We start from the raw sequence: 18,621 nt of genomic DNA on the forward strand, positions 1-18,621 counted from the left end.
AGAGTTAATTTGGAGCCCTAGGGGGGTTGAGCTGTGTGACCTTGGGCCAGTCACTTTCTCTCTCTGAGCCCCAGTTTCCTCATCTGTAAAATGGGGTTAAAAGACCAATGTCTCAGGGTTATTGTGAGGATCAGAGGAGATAACAGATGGGAAGGAGTTTTGTAAATATTAAAGTGCAAGTGTCTGGAGACTTTCTTGGGCCCAGCATATATTTACTGGACATCTGCGCTCTGCCAGGCCCTGGCACAGCCCCAGGGACACAGCCACGAACAGGGCAGAGGAGTCCTGCCAGGACAGGAGAGAAAACGGGGGTGAGCAGGATACGCTAGAGCCACAGCTCACCTCCCCCACACCAGAGAAACCCTGTAGGGAGCCCAGGTCCCCCAGCTCCCGTCCCTTGTCCCTGGAGGTTGTCCGGGGTGGCCAAGCTCCCTCAGCATGTCACCACCGAGGCAAACCGAGCCAGCCCAGACCTCCACCGCCTCCAGGACCCCACGGTGGAGATTACTCAGCCGGAGGAAGCAGGGCTGCAGTTTGTGATCTGAGTCCCCCAGCAACGTTTCCACAGATTAGTAAGAAGAATCTCTCCCTGGCAGCTGCCGTGAGATGGGCCTGGGCCTGAGCAAGGAGGGGACAGGCTTCTCTGAACCCCTCTACCCCCAAACCCACCGATCCATTGTCACCCTGCTCCCATAGGCACTTCACCACCTGGAGCAGCTGCAAACTCTTGATGTGGCAGAGCTGAGTGGTTAGGAGCCCAGGTCCGGGAGACAGCCCAGCCTGAATCTAAGCCTCAGCGATGCCTCCCACCAGCTGTGTGACCTTGGGCGAGGAACTTGACCTTCGCAGATTCACTTCCCCTAATAACAGTATTTCCAACCTCATTAGGCTTTTGTGAAGACTAAACAAAGTGATTGATGTAGAGCCCCTTGCATATATATTGCTGGGCATTTGTGAGTGGCTTGATTCATTTTTATCTCTTTAACACGTACTGAAATGGTACTTCCTATGGACGGCAAACTATTCCAAGTATTTTACAAACGATAACTTGCTTAATCCTTACGAGAACCCAATGACATAAGTATTATCATCGTTCCATCTTACAGATGAGAAAACTGAAGCACAGAGAGGTCAAGTGACTTGCCTAGAGTCACAGAGCTACCTACTGGCAGAGGCAAAACTGAAACCCAGGCTCTCTCCTCTCCTCCTTTTGCTCATCTTTCTCCTTGCAGCCCCTGGTTTTAGAAGTTGAAGCAAGTGAGAGGAGGCTGCACTTAAGAACAAGCCCACTCCCATCACCAATCTCTGTCCTCCCTGACCCCAGCAGGCCTGCGAGGGACACCTGGGCACAGAATGGGCACAGGCTCCATGCTGACAGCCACTGCACTAAGCTGCCTCCCCCAAAAGGTGATGTTGTTTTTACTAATCCCCTTGAGGTCAGCCTCATACAGCAACCCTTCCCTCCAGCCTCCAGCCCCAGTTTGGAGCCAAAGGTGTCCACGACTTGGCGCTCACACTCACCTCGGTGCCTGTCGTGGCTCAGATGCCTGCCATAGGCTCCGCGGGGCCGAGCGAGGGGCAGAGCTGCACAGGAAGCATAAAGGACTGCGCACAGCCTCAGAGGAGCCTTGCGGGTGGAAGCCCCCTCAGCACCGTCCCCTCCTCGGGAGCCCCCAGCCTCTGCTCGCACACCTCTGCTGACAGGGAGCTCAGCGCTTCTGTCCACAGCCCAGGCAGGCCACGGTTGGCCAGTTCTGACTGGTTGACGTGCTTCCTCAAGCTGAGATGAAATCTCTCCGTGTAATTTCCTCCCATTAGTCCTGTCTCTGCCCTCAGGCCCCACCGACCAGCCGGCTCCCTCCCGGCCTGCAGACATCTGGAGTTGGCCATCTCTTGGCAGGAGGAGTCTCCACTCGGGCTGAAAGCAGCTGGTGGCCTCTGCCTCCTCGGAAAGCAGGGTTCCTGGGGCCTTCCCCAGCCTGGGCTCCACTCTCTGCTCACTCCTAGCAAGGGCTGCAGGATTTCAGGGACAGCCTCTGCTGAGCACTTTGAAGGGTCCGGTCCCCAGCCCAGCTCTGCCGGCTGGGGACAATAGTAATGATTGACCCTGGATATCACTTAGCAAGCACCCAATCTGTGCTGGACACGGGGCTAAGTACTTTATAAGTAAGAACTCATCCCATCTTCCCAGCACTTTGTCCCCACTTAACAGTGAGGAAACAAAGGCTCCGGGAGGGAGATGACTCACCCAGGGTCCTACCCACAATGAGAAAGTGGAGAAGCCCCAGTTCACACACAGGCTGTGAGTTTTAAGCCCAGCTCTTGACCACCAGACAACAAAGACATCAATCGAGGGACAGGAGACTCACTCTAGGAAACAGAGACCAAACAGCTCAGGAGAAACTGAATGGCATAAATTCTAAAGGTAACGGGAGTCTGGAAGGGAGAGGGATCCCTGTGCACATGAGCAGGTAGGAAGGCTTCCTGGATGAGGGAGAGAAACTTTGAAAAAACAAGGAATCCCAGGCACTGCAGAATTCCCAACTAACAAACCAACGGGAATAGTCCCTGGGAGCTTGAAGAACTGAGGTGGGTTGGCCTGTACATAGCAGCTCCATCTCACGGGCAGCAGGCATTTGCTAAGCTCCACAGCATGCTTGGCCCGTGTTAGCACTTGGCAAGGGCTCAGATCAAGGTTCCATGATCCCAAGAGGCTCCAGTGGGGCAGGGGTGAAGCCTGCTTAGAGCTGTGATGACCAGTTTGGGATTCAACTGTTGCTAACACCCTGCCTATTAGGGGCACAACTTAGAACATGACTTGAATGAGAAGGGCTGCTCCTCCCTGCCTCCTGAAACCAGGGCTACCCATTCCCCAGAAGATTTTCAGAGGAACCATGTTCTTTGGAAAATCATACATGGAAAAATAGTTTTACGTGAGACTCTTGCCTAAAGGAGGAGAGACAGGAGTTCTCTATTGCAGGACTTCTCAGAGACTTTCCTGGCTTTGTGCCTTGGAACTGGCAATGCCTATGGGTCTGGCTTAGTCTCTGCAAGTCCCTACCCCGCCGGTCCTGTTCTTCCTTCTTCCACCATCCCACTACTAGAAATAAGGGGGCACCTCCACAGGCACTGAGCTAGGAAAGCCTTGAAGCCCAGTGCAAGATGGTCCACTATGTACCCAGGAGTCTGTTCTAGAAGGGGGTAAACAGAGAGAGCCAGCATCAGGGAGGGGATGCTCAGGAGCAATTGTCACAGGTAGTAGGGGGTGAGGGCTGTAGGGACTGGGACATGAAGATGTGCTCTTCTGGGCAAGGCTTGAGAGATGGCCAAACTCTCCCCCAGGATCCTGACCCCAGGGACCCTATGGGGGTAAAGTCCACCATAAGCCAGAGTGTGGCTATTGCTCCAACTAATGATGGCCCTGTCCTCTTAAATCCTACTTGCCTCCTAGGCTGACCTTCTTCCTCTAGGAAGCCTTCCCTGACTGCCAGGCTTTGTGCCATGACATCCACACAACAGCCATGTTTCTGAACCCCTGGCTCCTGGAACCTCTGTCTGGCCTGATGTCCCCCATTAGAAGGCAAGTTCATTGAAAGCAGGTACTGGGCCTTCTACCTACTCCCCAGATTCTAGGTGATCATTGCACCCACCCATCTCTGCAACATCAGTCATCCATCCATCCATCCATCCATCCATCCATCCATTTAGTCATCCATCCCAAAATTTCTGAGCACTGCAGTTTGCCAGCTCTGTGCCAGACCCTAGGGATAAGCAGCAAAGCCCTTACTGCTCCACAGCAAAGAGATGCCTAATGGTACTTTCTTAGTAAGACATGCCTATGTCAAGGTGTCTGGGGCTGTCCCCTTACCCAGACAGGAGTTAGGTGGGCATATTGCTCTGGGAAGCTGCAGACGACCCCATGTGGACACTGGGCCTCAGTGTCCCCCGCTTCCTGTTGCATTGTGATGCCTCTTGTCTCTCACCTCTGGTTTCATTATTGTGGGTTCTTCACTGCATCCCTGGACTTAGGTAAGTGGCACTGGGCCCAGAGAAGGCAGGGGACTAACTTGAGTCCACCCAGCGGCCAAGGGTGGAGCAGGGACCAGGACACAGGCCTCCCACTACCCAGCTCTTAGGAGACCAGTGCGCCCGGTGGCACGGTGCCTGACACCCAGCAGCGAGCCACTCCTGGTTTGCCTGTACTGCTGGCACCTTCAGGCCTCTGATTCCAGACCCCTTCCTGTGGAAACCTATTTATTCCTCCTAGTGAGTAAATCCCAGCTTCACTCATCAGTTACAGTGCCTGGTGCAATGTGGGAAGTTAGCCCATGAGAAACTGTCATAACAAGCCATCCTAAGCTGTGGGGTAGCTCGTTCAGTCATCTCACCACCACCACCCCTCAAGCCAATTTCACCAAACTTCCTTGGGGCTTCATCAGGAATAGCTAAGATCTAGCTTTATTATTTAATTTTTATTTTAAGAGAAATTCTTGGTTATTGTATAAAATCTGGGGGTTGGGGTAAGAGGGAGAACCCATGGAAGATTACAAAGAAGGAAGAAATGACTCCAAACCCTTCTTGCTTCATTCGAAAGGCAGCTGCCTGGTACCTGACCCAGAACAGTCGCTTCACAGCAACCGTGTCTTTGCCATCCTGACCGCCACGGCCACCCACACACGCACGCGCACAGACACGCAGTGAACTACACAGTCTCCAGGGAGCAAACTGTGTTTCTAGTGACAAACCAGAGTGTGACCAGGCTTCGCCCAGAGAGAGAAGGCTCCCCGGGAAGCTGTCCCGCCTGAGCTGGGAGCCCGCCTCCAGGCAGGGTTCTGCAGGCCCCAACAGGATGCCAGGTGGGCTGGCAGGCGGCGGGAAGAGGCGCCACACCGAACCGCTCCCCGTTGTAATTTACCAGATCCATCTGGGGCTCCTTTTCTGGAAATGCCACATTTCCAAGAGTCTCCCGGTTAGAAAAGGTCAGCGAGTTCACACAGGTCTTTCATGTTAAAGGAACTTGAAAGAAAAAGAAAGGAAATGTATATTTTCAGCATTAGCTGTGATTAAGTGGGCTCAGGCCATGAGAACACTTAGATGATTTACATGACGTTACATGAAGAGCCAATTAGTCTAACAACTTCCGAAAAATATCCAGCTCAAGAGCACCCATTTATTACAGCGCTTGGAATGCACCAGGCCTCACGCTAAGCTCTGTCCTAGGATACACAATTCACTTCAGCCTCACTCCCATGGTACAAGGCAGGCTCAGGTGCTACCCATTTTAGCCATGAGAAATTTGAGGCTCAGAGAGGGTCCATGAGTCATCTGAGGTCCCCCAGCTAGTAAATGGTAGGGCAGGGATGAAAACGCAAGTAGGTCCGCCTAAATCCAAAGCCAAGACTCTTTTGCAGCCGCTCTCAATCCTCTTGAGCTCTGACTTTGTCCTGCATCCACTATCTGAGAACAGCACATGCCCATGTGGCTCATTTGCATGAAGAGGAAGCCTCATTAAATCTCTAGCTCTGACCTGGGCTGTATGAGTCCAGAAGACGCTGGGGCCTCCCTGCAGCTGGCCCTGGTCCCAGAACCTCCTGGTCACCTCTCAGGGCGGGGGCGGGAGGCCATGAGGGAGGAGATCCCGCTCACCACCCAGTGGAAGAACCCCAGGGCCTGTTATCTCTGCATGGGATCTGAGTAAGTGCTCGGAGCAGGCAGTCTGGGGTGAGTCTAAGGAGAGGTGGCACAGGCTGAGGTTTGTCTGACTCAAGGGAGACCCTCTGGGCCCTCACCCAGCAAAGGGCTTTAGCCACCCTATACAGACCAACCAAGGAGATTCCGTAAGCCCCTCAATGGCCCTTCTGTGCAACCTGAGCCACACAGAGTTGGGACTCTATTGGTGACAGCTCTCTCATTAGCATTTGCCTGCAAAGACCACAAAGCAAATAATGTGCTCCTCTGGAATGTTAGAGGTCATAATGAAACACTAGAGTGTGATAGTTAAGGTGCTGGCTCAGAGGTCAGACTGTCTGGGTTTGGAATTCTGATACCCTCACTTCCAAGCTGTGAGACCTTGAGTGACTTACTCAACCTCTCTGAGCTTTAGTTTCCTCACTCATAAATGGGGATAATAGTCCCTGTGTCATAGAATTGGTATGACGACTAAATGAGATAATGTGTGTGTGAAGCTCTTGACATGATGCCTGGCACATAGCAATCACTGAGTAAGATGAAGGCATGTGCAGATGGTGATGATGATGGAGTCAGTGCTGACCAGACGAAGGGCTGCTGCAGGGCCATACTTGCCCTATAGGGACAAGCCTGAGCTCCTTTGCTTCTCTATCTCTCCAAGCCCTACAGAGCCTTCCAGGCCCAGATGAAACCTGCCTCTTCTGGGAGGCTGACCACTCCAGCCACACTGATTTCACTGTATCTGAGCTCCTGCCCATGGCCTACATAGACTAATCTAGCAACAAACTCAGCTCTATTTCTCAGCTCCTCAAGCAGCCAATTATTCCTGGAGGGCAGGACTCCTTCTTCTGCTCCGCCCCTCTCCATGGCCTGAGACCAGGGTTAGGTAGGAGGCTTTCTCAGCAGGTCTCCAGGCTGATTTCGGTGTAGCTATGGATGCCTGAGCTGCCACCTGTCTCTGCCTCCCTTAGCCCTCTTCACACCACTATTCTCCCGACTTACCTTCCCCCTCCCCTGGTTTCACCCAGCAGGGCAAGAGGTTGGAGCCATGACCCCATAAGGCAGTGGTTCCCAGACTCCAGGATTTCACAGCCCTATAAAATGTCCAAGAAATTGCCAGGGCTGGGGTGTGAATAGTGTGGCCAAGTTTTTCTTTTGCAAATAACAACATTAAAAAAATCAATTTCTCACCATCATTTTAGTAAAGAAAGGCTGTTTTCACATCAATAAAGCAAAAAGTTCATAATCTCTGATTAAGGCCTAATACTTTAAGCTGAAAAAAATTTAGCCTTACTGAGAAAAAAAACAGACCACCTCACTGTTGCCCTGACCTCTTCTTTCTCCATGGACTGGAGAAAACTTCAGCCCCTACTGGCCTGTGCCTACTGGGACCTCACGGATCTGGAGGACCTTTGCCCAGAAGCAGGAGGCTCCTGCTAAGCTGAGGTCACACTCAAATGCAGGAGGATCCCCAAAGCCTTTGGTTTAGGCAGATCCGTATTCCCACTCCGCTTTCCCAAAGCCAGACCCTACAACCTCAGGGGCTTAAGCTGGGGAGGCTGTGGGCCGCTCCTCCTGTACCCTCTCACTACTGACTGGGCCCTGTCTCCCCACCCGCAGTGGGGTGAAGTGAGACTGAGCAACAATCTCACACCCAGAGAAGGCACTGAGGGATCTAAAGGGCAGGGTCTAATCCATATCTCCATCCACAAACTGAGCACTAGTGCCCAGCCCCCCTCCCAGCCCCCGGAAGGGATGAAAAGTGGGCACTCTAGTACTGAGGTGGGGGCCGAGGCGCCCCGCTGGGCGAGCGCAGATAGTATCTGAACGCACAGGACGGCCTGGCTCTTTGATCTGCAGCCAGCCAGGCTGGGCCTGAACCCGGAGGGGAGGCGCAGCCCTCTTCCGGCCAGGCTTTGCACCGCCAGGGGTCCTGTGGAGGAGCTCTGAGCAGGAGAGGCGTCCAAGACACCCTCCCTTCCTCCCAAATGCGCTCTGCCCCGACTGCTCTCAAGAGAGGCGGGAACGTCTACACTGCATCCAGCACAGAAACCTGCTGGGGCTTCGGCTCACTGCGCAGCGATCCGAAAGTGACGGTGTCTTTCCTAGGTGCAATGGCTGAGCAGAGGCCAAAGATGTTACGGAGGCCCGCGTGGACGGGACCCCAGGGGCCTTGTGGATGTGATGGAAGCTGGCGCTCGGCCTCGCGCTCCCCTGGCTACAGGCCATGCAGCCAGTACTTGCGAGGGCAGTCTCAGGGTCAATGGGCTCCGTGGGAATGCGACTTTCTGAGTTCAGTTGCTTCGGACTACCTACCGCTAGCGGCATCCCGCGGCCACGTGGCTGCCCAAAGCTTCGCATCCTGAGCGCAGGTCGCAGGAGTGAAACTGAGTGAGAAGAGCCGTAGAATGGAGGCGGCTATAGGATGGGCTGTGAGTGGGGGTGGAGTCCTTCTTCCTTGTATTCTTGGCTGAGTTTTTGCCTTTGAGCCACCACACGGCTGAGAGGCCCGTCGCTGATGTATGAGCCTTGCATGCAAAAGGCGCTCAATACATGTGTGATGGTTATGTGCTTGTGTTGGCGCTGTTTGTGGGCGGCCTGGAAGGAGGTCCCAGATTGGCTTAGGGCTGGAGAATGAGGCGTGAGGAGGCCTAGCTGCCGGCCCCGGGTTCGAGCACGGCCTTGAGCAGCCCCTAAGCTCTAGGAAGCCGCGAGTTCCAAGCCCAGAACGTACTGGGCTGGGGGCACAGACGCAGTTCACACCTTGGATCCCGTTCCAAACGACCCCAGGGTGTAAAAGGACCCGCGCCCTCCGCAGATCCGGGAGAAACCTGGGCGCGAGGAGGGAATCCCTTGTTGTAGGTGAGCAAGTGGGGTCAGGAGTCTCCTTCAGAGTCTCTGCAGTTCAGAAGGGTGATGCTTTTCAGGCTAGCGTTACGCCATGCAGAGCGAGCCCTTTAAGATTATGCCCACTGGACGCGTCCAGGCCTCTGGGGAGGAGGGCCGGGGCGGGGCGATCCAGCCCCGCCCACCCTCCGGGCCCGCCCCCGGCGTCCCGCCCCGCCCCCCGCACTCCGCCGGCGGCGCCTTTGATGTTCGGACCCGCCAGCTCCGGAGCCGCGCAGCCTGGAGCCCGCGCCCCTCGCCCGCAGCCCGCCCAGGCGGAGTCAGCCCGCGCTCCGCCCGCCGCGCTCCAGGCTCGGAGGTCCGGACTCCGGACTTGCCGCCTTCCGGGCCGGCTCCGCGCCCCCCACTCCCGCGCCCCGCGCTCCGGCGGGCGGAGCGCACCATGCCGCAGCTGGACTCCGGCGGGGGCGGCGCGGGCGGCGGCGACGACCTGGGCGCCCCCGACGAGCTGCTGGCCTTCCAGGACGAGGGCGAGGAGCAGGACGACAAGAGCCGCGACAGCGCTGCGGGCCCCGAGCGCGACCTGGCCGAGCTCAAGTCGTCGCTAGTCAATGAGTCCGAGGGCGCGGGGGGCCCGGGGCCCGGCGCCGGGGCCCGCGGCGAGGCCGAGGTCGGGCCCGAGGTGAGCGCCGGCCCCCCGCCCCATCGCCCCCGGCGCCCCCCGCGCTCGGCCCGCACTGACCCGCCCCGCCCTCCCGCGGTCCCTCAGCGCCGCCGTGCCCCGGGTGCCGAGCCCGACGCCCAGCCTTCCCGGCGCTCCTCACGGCCCCCTCTGGGTCTCCCCGCAGGCTCTCGGGCGGGAACACACTTCGCAGAGACTGTTCCCCGACAAACTTGCAGAGTCTCTGGAGGATGGTGAGTTTCCGCACGGCTCCCCGCCGCCCGCCTCCCTCCGTGGGAGAGAGGGGCCACCGAAGACAGAAGCGGGCAGAGGGGGTGCCCCCCGCTAGCTGCAGCTCGAGGAGGCGGTAAAGCCGGGGGTGGGGGGGGAGTGGGGGCGGGCTTCCCGGGCGCCGCAGGGCCCGAGTCACTTCCGGTGCCCTGACCTTTATAGGAGTAAACAGACCCCCGCCATCCCCGCCTCCCCTCCTGCCCAGGTGACTGACTAATCCCCTGACTTTGAGGAGAAAGCGTTGTCCAAGGTTGCTTGGCTGGTGGGCGGGGTGGGGGTCACTTAAGGGCCGCCTAAGGGAGGCCTGGACTTGGGGTCCTTCGTCAAACCCCTGGTCCGTGGCTTCTCAAGCCACAAACTTCAAGGGGACCCCTTGGCAATTCTTATTTTTTCTTTGGAGAGCAGACAGCCCTAGCCCGAGCTGCCTGGGCTGGCACGCCTGACCCAGCTGTGGTTTTTCCAGGCCTGAAGGCCCCGGAGTGCGCCAGCGGCATGTACAAAGACACCGTCTACTCCGCCTTCAATCTGCTCATGCACTACCCACCCGCCTCTGGAGCAGGGCAGCACCCGCAGCCGCAGCCCCCGCTGGTAAGTGGCCCCAGCTGTGCAGCCACCCTGTCCCTGCTACCTCCTTGACCATTTATGTGAGGCATGGGCAAGAAGTGACTTTTGCCTAGAACAAAGTAGATGCGTGAGGACTCTGTTCTCCTCTCTTTTCCCATACATAGTCTGTGGACTCTAAACCAGGAGAACCTTGCTGAAGGAAGGAGAACTGCCCTGGGCACCCAGCTTCCCTCTAGCTGTTGGGTTTTGGTTTCTCAGCTTGCCCACAGGCAGGTGCAGGCCCTGTCCTGGTGCTAGGTAATGCTGGGGTGGAGTCTTCTCTGAGAACTTCTGTGCCCAGACCACCTCTCCTGTGAGTGGTGTGCAGAATGTGGTCTGAGCTGTGAGCTTTGCAGTTAGCCTTCTCCCACTAAGTCCTGAGCCTTGGTAGTTGGAGGAATGGGCAGAAAAGCAGGTCCCCATCAGATCTGGTTGTGCAGGAGAAACATGTTCTACCCACTCTGGCCTTATTGACACGCATGCACCCTTGCCAGAGAAAGACCCTGAACAGGACGTGTGGAAAGTGGGTTTTTATGAAGCTGACTTGGTCTGAAACACACCAGGAAGGGTTAGCTGAGATATTTAAATCAGTAGTGTCTGTAAGGGGCCTGATAAATGCATTTGCAAATTAAGTAAGTTTAAGTTCCCAGTGCTTTGAAAAGACGCCATGATCATTATAAACCATGCTTTTCTGCTTAGTGGTGCAGATGACCTAGAGTAAGAAGAGCCTATTCTGAGTGCTTTGGAGCAGTAAGCCTGCACTTAAAAAAAAAATTCTGATTAGTGTTCAGACAGTCCTGAGTTGGCCCAAGTCAGGGGTGAGATTAGAGTCCCTGTTGTACACAAAAGGTAAGGGGGACTCTGGTGGGCAGGTGTCAGGTACACATGTGCAGGTGGAAGGCCCAACTGGCTAGTGGTGGGGGTCACCCAGAGGGAGAAGAGTGACTGTCAGGCTGTTTCAGATTGGGAATGAGGAGGGTTGGTTCTGATCACTGTTTGACACCGAAGCTGGTGGGAAGTGAGAATACCAATTGAGGCTATTCTCCAGAAACCCAGGATGGAAAACCTGGTAGATGGCTGACTCTAGAAATAAGCTGCTTGCCTTTGGACCCCCATTTCCTCATCTGTAAAAGAAGCATGTTGATTTAGTGGTTTGTATGACTTTGTGCTCTGGAGTGGCTCCTTCTATGAGGTGTTTGTCTCCTTCTAAGCCTGTGGGGCAGGGAGCTTGCCCTCTGACCTTGCCGCCTGATGCAGCAGCTCTTCTCAGACAACTCTGCCCTGTAGGAGCAGACTCTTAGATACTTTCTGTGCTCCCTGAAAGGGTAAATTTTGGACCAAGTTGACGTAACCCACCATTGCCAAACCACCTGCAGGTGAGTAGGTTGGACAGGGCTGGGGTCACTGTGATAACTATGACCAGACGTTAGGCCTATGTGGTCCTACCAGAGCAGGCTCGCCTTTGGCACCTTGTGATTCCACAGCAATACAGGAAAAAGGCTGTGTTTCTGAGTTCCTTTCACAGCGTGGCCAAGTGGTAGGAAAGTGCCCAGAGTGGGAGGGCCTCATGCTCTGTAAGGGTGTGCTGATGGGACCATTTGGTGTCCTTTAGCTCACACTGGTCGGAGGGTAGGCAGCTGGGCGACTCTAGCCGTCAGAACTGGGGGGCGGGGGCAGGCACAGTACCACTCCCCTGGCCTGCATCATTAATTTTTTTCAACTTTAGGATACTTCTCAAGCTACAGCAGATACACTTCTGTGTGTCACCCTCTCCTGGAAGGGTAAATCCCCTTGTCCCCCCCACCCAGCTGCGGCCTCCCACTGCCCGGGTTCTGGGAACACAGGAGGACAAGGGCGGGCTCTGGAGCTGCCTTTCTGTGCCCTGGCAACTGCCACTCAGCAGGGCCGTAGAGAAGGACAGAGGCAAGGGCCTAAACTGGGGTGACACTGGGTGAGGACGTGCACACAAATATAGAGAAGCCTCATTTAAGCAAACCTGACAGTGACAAATGAACAGCAAGTAAGAGTAGATGCTGTGTTTCCTGAAGAGTTGTGTGGGCATTTAAAATACGGTTGGTTTTTAAAAAGCAAAATTGATTGGCCCCATGTTTTGGGAGTGCATTTATCATGTGATTCCAGTTCATATATCTGGAATCAGAAAAGATACTCATAGTGGGTGAGAAGTCCCTTGCCTTGAGGAAAAACTCCCGTTGGAGGCTTTTTCCAAAGCTGTGCTTTCCTGAGCCCATCTTTAGAGGACAGATGACATATTGCTCAGCCCCTGCCCGTGGGCCTTAAAAGTAGGCCCCCCTTAGCCCTTCGCCCTCTCAGAGAGATTCCAAGTGGTTAACAGTTGTGCTGAGGAGCTCAAGGCCAGTTGCTTAACGTCCCCAGACAGTGGGGAAATCCATGCCAGGGACCTCCTCTGCTCATGTGAGGGTGGAAGGCCCATGTGGCTGCCATGTTGGATACCTCAAAGCAGCCAGACTCGACCCTTGCCAGAGCAATGGGCTGAATGACTACCTCACAGCCAAGTGCCAGGGGGCAGAGGAAGATTTTTTCCAGAAAGTTTACTTCTTTTTGATACTTGGCTTCTTATACACACTGTTTTGGGAAGGGGGGATTAGGTCAAAGTTTCTTGCACAGCTGATGTCTGTCAGCCATTGTATGTGGGCTTGCAGTTACTGGCCTAGATCAGTAGCCGTTGCGAGTTTCTGTTTGCTCTGCTCTGCTCTGAGATTGGAAGGGGAATGGGAGGGGACAGTGAGCTGATCCTAGGCCAGACTTTGAGAGGATTCTGGGAAGAGTAAGGCGTCATTCCATAGAAAACTCAAACTCTTAGGTGTTTAGGACTAACAGTCTGGTACAAATCCTCATCTGAAAAAGGATATGAGGCCACATTGCACTTGTGGCCCCTTCTCTGGGCTTCACTTGGGGCCTGGGGCCTGGAAGGCTGCTGAGCCTTCTGCCATTTAGGTGAAATGTCCAGAATAGGTAAATCTATAGAGATAGTAAGTAAATGAGTGAGTCCCTTGCCAGGGACTGAGAGAAGAGGGGAATGGGGAGTGACCACTCATGGGCATAGGGTTTCTTTTTGGGCTGATGAATATGTTCTGAAATTAAATAGTGGTGACTGTTACGTGATCTTGTGAATATACTAAGAGTTGCTGAATTGTAAACTTTAAGATGATGAATTTTATGGTATGTAAATTACATCTCAATTAAAAAAAGAAAAACAAGCTGAATCTTTTGGCTCTTGCAGGGACTTGAGGCTCTTTCCCTGTGCCTGACTTGGTTGTCCAGGCAAGCCCCAAGCCAGGGGCTCAGCCATCAGCTCCAGTGGGGGGGCCAAGTTGAGGCAGTGGATTCATGCCATTGCGCTCACATTCCCGGAGTCCAAGGACTGAGGTCTAAGGAAAGGCCGCGTGAGGGAACCCTGGGGAGCAGGACGTGAGGGCGTAAGCAAGACTGGAGCAAAGGCAGGAAGTGCTGCTGGTACACAGCCAGCCTGTCCAAGGGAGCTCTGCAGAGAGGCACCCACTCAGCCCTCCACGCCCCTCAGCAAGGGAGCAGCGGAGGATTTAGTGGTGATTGATCACAGCTCTAGTCAGAGTGAAGCCTGTTAGGAGGGAGCCGGGCACCAGACAGACCAGAACCAGCCTCTGCTTCTGGGAGTGCCTCGCGGAGCACAGGACACCTTTGAACAGACCTGAACCAGGCCCTGCCAGAGGAATGCTGTCACAAAAGGCCTAACTGGGGTTGTGGGGCAGAGCTGGCCCTGCCTGGGCTGTGGAGAAGCTTCCAGTAAAGGTGCAGAGTTGTTCAGCAGGGGGCTGGTAGGCACATGTGCTCTTCTCCAAACGTCCCAAATCTCCCACTCTCCCACCCCAAAACCCAAGCTATCGCCGTCCCTCACCAAGATGGCAGCAGCAGCCTCCTCTAGGGTTCCTCTGACCTGACCTTGGTCCCTACCTGAACCGCTACCCTGAACCCCAATCCAGGCTCCACATAGCAGCCAGACATAAATCAGACCCATCTCTCACCTGATTCAGCCCTGCAGTGCCTTCCCATTGCTCCTGTAGAAAAGTCCAAACCACTCACCACACACTGGGTTGCCTGGGTGACTGGCCCTCCTTGTCGGCATCATACTCTTCCTCTCTTCCTAAATAGCAGCCACCTCAGTGCCCTGATATTTTACAACTGTCAAGCTCTTCCCCACCCCAGGACTTTTGCACTTGTTCCCTCAGTTTGGAATGCTCTTCCCCAGCTCTCCATATAGCTGCCACCTTCTCATTCTTCATGCAAAGCTTAATTCAAATGTCACCTCCTCAGAGAGACCTCCTCTGGCCACCCACGGGGACCCTTCCATCATCCCTCCAGGCCCTGGCTGCCTTGCCTTCCTCGCAGAGTTGGAGTGAGCGGTGGAGGCAGCAGTGCCAGGGAGGCACCCAGGAAGGCGCCGCTGTGGCCTGGGCTTGGGGGCTTCCTCATGGCCGATCCCTTGTCCCTTGCTGTCCCGGCTCCTCTGGGGCCAGTGGTACGCCCCATGTGGGCTCTCATCTGGAGGGCTGTATCTCCACTTTGGGCCACAGAAGTCTAGGGGTCTGAACCTAGGGCTGGGACTCAGGTGTACAGGCCCCCTCCTTGGTACCCTGCCTCCCCCAGGGAGTCTTGGGAGGGGAAGTGCTATTCCTGAAGCCAGAATGAGAGCCAAGTCACCCACTTCATCCTGAGAGTCCCCCACACTACCCCAAAAACTGATTTAAGAGAGAGTCCCCACTCCTAGTCATGTAGAAGCCCTTTATATAGGATGTTAGGGGCTTAGGACCTTTTGTAAGAAAAAAAGGAAAAGACCCACATGGTCCTAACCATACTCAGACCTTTACTCTCAGGGTCCCCCCAGCACGCACCCTGCATGTCTTGCCCAGATGCTTCCCCTGGTGTGGGGTGCACATCTGCAGGCCCGCTGAGGGTGCTGGGGGATCGCATCGTTAGTTGCTTGTCCCCTGTGTGGCTTCTAGTTTGCTCACAGGTTGTTGTCCTCACAAGTGGGAATGGTGTTCTGTACAAACCACTCCTTAGTCTCCATTTTGACTACTGGAGAATAATATTCAGAGAGACTGACAGGGTCAAGAGGTAGGAAGGATCGTGGCATTTTGCTTCCCTGTGGCCTCAGTTCACTGCAGACTCCTTGCAATGCCTAAGCACAGCCAATGTAGTGTTTCCTCCTTTTTATTGTTCATTTAATAGGTTCGTGGTGGGCAATGGGACTTAAAAATTATTTTGACTTTCATCCTTTCCTGACTTGGAAAGTAGTGTGGTACTGGCTGTGGTATTTGGAAAGTCCTCCTCGGCTGCCCCAAGGTGGGACTTTGCTCTCACGGTTCCCCCTTAATGCCTTCCAGGGCCGGGGAAACTCCATGGAGGATGCCCACCCTGCAGTCCTCTGGGGCTGCACTGTTTGGCTGCCTGCCCATTCCCTGGAGCTCAGCAGAGTGCAGGGTCTGACAGAGCACTGGGTTGGTTACCAGGACCTGGGTATTCTTCCCCCAGCCCTACCAGCGTTTCACTGAGCTAGCTTCCACAGCCAGCAAGTGGGGAGATTCATACCAGCTCTGCCCACCTCCCTAGGTGCCCCAAGACCCAGGTGTGAGTGCGGTTGGAGGGGGAGGGCTTGCTGGTCCCTGCTAAGGCTGCCAGCTACCCCTGCCTTCCTGGGCCTCCGGAGGCTACACCCCAACCCCTGCCTCTGCAGGAAGGGAGATTTAACGGAGCTGTGAGAATGGTCTTCAGGAGCACTGGTTTCAAGTAGAGTAAGTGCTGAGGTCAGGCTGGATCAGGACAGGCACAGAACCGCCTGGAGGGCCAAGGGCAGCCTCCGCCTCCCTCTGAACCTCCTTGGGCAGCAGTGGTCTCGAAGCCGTGCAGTCACACTCCCACGTGCCTTGGGACTGGCTGCTTCCTGCCTCTGTGTACAAACAAGACTCCGTTGGAGGAAACAGGTGTTTTATCAGGTCACAGGGTCCCCCTCCCCCATGGTATAGTGCACAGGTCCTTGAGTAACAACCCTCTTTCTACAGGTGGAGAAATAAGGTCTCAGGGAAGGGACTCGTGGAGGGGGAAGGTATTGAGTCTGCAAGATAAATGCCACATGTGCCACTCCTTGGCTGAGTGGCCCTGGGTAAGGTACTTAACCCTTCTGGGCCTTAGTTTCCTCATCTGAAAGGAGGGTGATGAGGGTTCCTACCTCCTGGGGTCACCGTGGAATGGAACAAGGTAGTGTATGTGGAGTTCCTGGCACATACTAGGTGCTTTATGAGTGGAAGCACTGTGTGTGAACGGCCCTTGTAAAGGACGCTGCACCGGGTAGGTGGGGTCCTCCTGAAGCTGAGGCTGGAGGGCCTCGGGCCCTTGGCTGGTCCACCTGCTGTATCCAGGGTCCCGGTCCAAATCCCTACCAGCATTTTCTGAGCTGCCTATACTTGACCTTGGCTCGGTTAAAGGGGCAGCTCGCTCTGCCCTCTCAGGGCTCAGTCCTGGCAAGACTAAGAGACTCTCTTAAGGGCCCAGAGTCAGCTTTGAGGTTCTTCCCAAGTTGGATGAAGGGCACTGAGCAGAGAAAGAGGCCAATGGGGGACGGACGCCAAGGAAGCTTCCTGAGTGGGCAGAGTGTGGCTGGCCCAGAATGTGCACAGGTGAAGTGGGAGAGTACTCTGGGTGGGGGTGGGGGGCAGCCTGGGGAGGGGAGGGGAGGCAGAAGTCAGTAGGTTCCTGGTCACTGGAAGGGTATCCCGAAGCCCAGGTCTGCTCCGAGCACCGGGGACCTGGGGAGCGGTCAGCACGGAGGGCCCAGCACATGACCGTGGAGCGCAGGCAGCACTGGTCCCAGTGTGTTGGCAGCACAAAGAGCAGGGTGGTGCCCACCAGCAGATGGTTTGGACTGGACGTGGAGGGCGGAGAGCAGAGCTGGCAGCTGGGGCAGGGTGGACACTGGGAGGCATAGGAGTGGTTGGGAGGAGGGCGGAGGGAGGGGCTGGGCTTTGTGCAGGGAGACCCGAGCATGCTGGCACGTGCCTGAGGTGAAAGTTCCCGTTTGGGGGTTATTTTATTTTACTCAGTCTCTAGACTAGAGTCACGAGTCCCGGCTCTTGGTCCCTTGTTCGCTGTGGGGAACTGAACCCCAGAGGTCAGGCCCCTCGGCTCAGGGGTGATGTGGCCAGGGCATGGAGAGTGCTTCTCGCCAGCGTTGTCTCTAGCAGGACTCTGAGGCCCCAGGAGTCTGGGAGGGTCTCAGAACTGAGGACGTCCTCAGCTTCTTCCTTCAGGCAGTTTGCTGCCTTGCTCTCAGACCTATGGTGCTTGGGGTTTGGGCCTGGGTGCGCCTCCCTCCCTTGCAAAGGTGTGACCCACATCGGCGTTGCATGTGTAAAGTCTGTGAGCTGCAACCCTAGTGGGTTTGTCCTGTCAGAGGCTTTAGCCTTTCCTGGCCCTGCGGGAACATGGGGCTCCCAGGGATCAGCCCCCTGGTGGGTGGGGGACCTGCTCGGCGGGCCTGGGCCTGGGGCGGGGCTGGATGGGCGTGAGTCTGGCCCTCTCCTGTAGGGACGCTGCCTGCGTAGCCTGTCCCACCCATGGAGACTGCCTGTCTGGGCTGCGCCAGAGACACGGCTTTGGGGCCCAGGGGAGACACGTGGCACACAGCCTTCACGCCATGGCCAGCTCCACAGCCAAGGCTCCTTGCAGACTAGAGGAAGTAGACGCTCTGCCAGAAAGGCTTCCCCCTGTCCTCCTCGCCCCTCCCAGTGAAACAACCAAGTCTTTCTCCAAGGACAGGAGAGTTGCCTGGGCCCCGCACTATCTGCTTCCAAATGCTGAGTGTGTGGCTGAGGCTGCAGGCATGGATGGGCAGGACATGGCCCCAGGGAACGGTGGGCCTTGGGGGGGTTGCATGGTTAGAGCTGCCCCACCTTACTGTCTGTGGGCTGGCCTAGCCAGGGGTGGCAAATCTGGGCAGAGGCTGTGATGGGCAAGGGCCACCACCCATGGCTGTATGACCTAAACAAATCTGTTAACCTCCCTAGGCCTCAAGTTGCCTCCTCTAAAATGGGGTTGGGATCCCTGGCCACAGAGGATTTCTGAGGTTCAGTTAAGTGTTGGCTGGAGAGGCCTGCTGCTTGGGTGGGCCTCCGGTGGGCTTGCTGGGCATTGCAGACTGTTCCAGGGCCAGCCTCCCTCTGAGACCAGAAGGGACTGTGGGAAGGGAAGGACAGGTGACAGGAGTCCAGGCTGAGGGTGTTCTGACTAACTCTGACCTGGCTCTGGTGGCAGCAGGCCCAGCCTCCCGGTCTGCTGGGCCGCCATCTGAAACGCATTACTGATGCTTTGTAAACTCCACATCATTCGGCCACATGAAAGCCTAAGATCTAAAAATAGCCACTCCCAGAGGACGCCCGCATTGGTGGGACTCAGCTGACCTCTGCATGCACACCCACCACCAAGCCACCTCCCTTGCCAGGGAGCCCCAACTGGCA

The 18,621-nt window shown here is 55.8% G+C and overlaps 1 protein-coding gene and 1 long non-coding RNA gene across 10 annotated transcripts in view; one reads left to right on the forward strand and one right to left on the reverse strand.

The window, feature by feature from the left end:
• LOC130680413 (uncharacterized) overlaps positions 1 to 18,621 on the reverse strand; it is a 59,392-nt gene that overhangs the window by 14,922 nt on the left and 25,849 nt on the right. Inside the window, exon 1 of one of the 3 annotated variants that reach the window (XR_008993410.1) lies at positions 8,005 to 8,695. The exons of 1 other annotated variant lie outside the window; for it this stretch is intronic. This is a non-coding gene — a long non-coding RNA (uncharacterized LOC130680413). Of the gene's footprint in view, positions 1 to 1,521; positions 3,049 to 8,004; positions 8,696 to 18,621 lie in introns of those variants that run through there. One more of the 3 variants, XR_008993409.1, reaches the window with a different exon arrangement.
• The window catches only part of TCF7 (transcription factor 7), a 32,357-nt gene continuing 22,511 nt past the window's right edge, over positions 8,776 to 18,621 (forward strand). For all 7 annotated transcript variants that reach the window (XM_036898494.2, XM_036898466.2, XM_036898501.2 and 4 more), the window contains exons 1-3: positions 8,776 to 9,217; positions 9,384 to 9,450; positions 9,951 to 10,075. In XM_036898494.2, coding sequence (XP_036754389.2) covers positions 8,978 to 9,217; positions 9,384 to 9,450; positions 9,951 to 10,075 — 432 coding nt within the window. In that variant the 5' untranslated portion in view covers positions 8,776 to 8,977. The remainder of the gene's footprint in view (positions 9,218 to 9,383; positions 9,451 to 9,950; positions 10,076 to 18,621) is intronic.

The sequence above is a fragment of the Manis pentadactyla genome, chromosome 13, assembly GCF_030020395.1.
Source record: "Manis pentadactyla isolate mManPen7 chromosome 13, mManPen7.hap1, whole genome shotgun sequence".
Lineage (NCBI taxonomy): Eukaryota > Metazoa > Chordata > Mammalia > Pholidota > Manidae > Manis > Manis pentadactyla.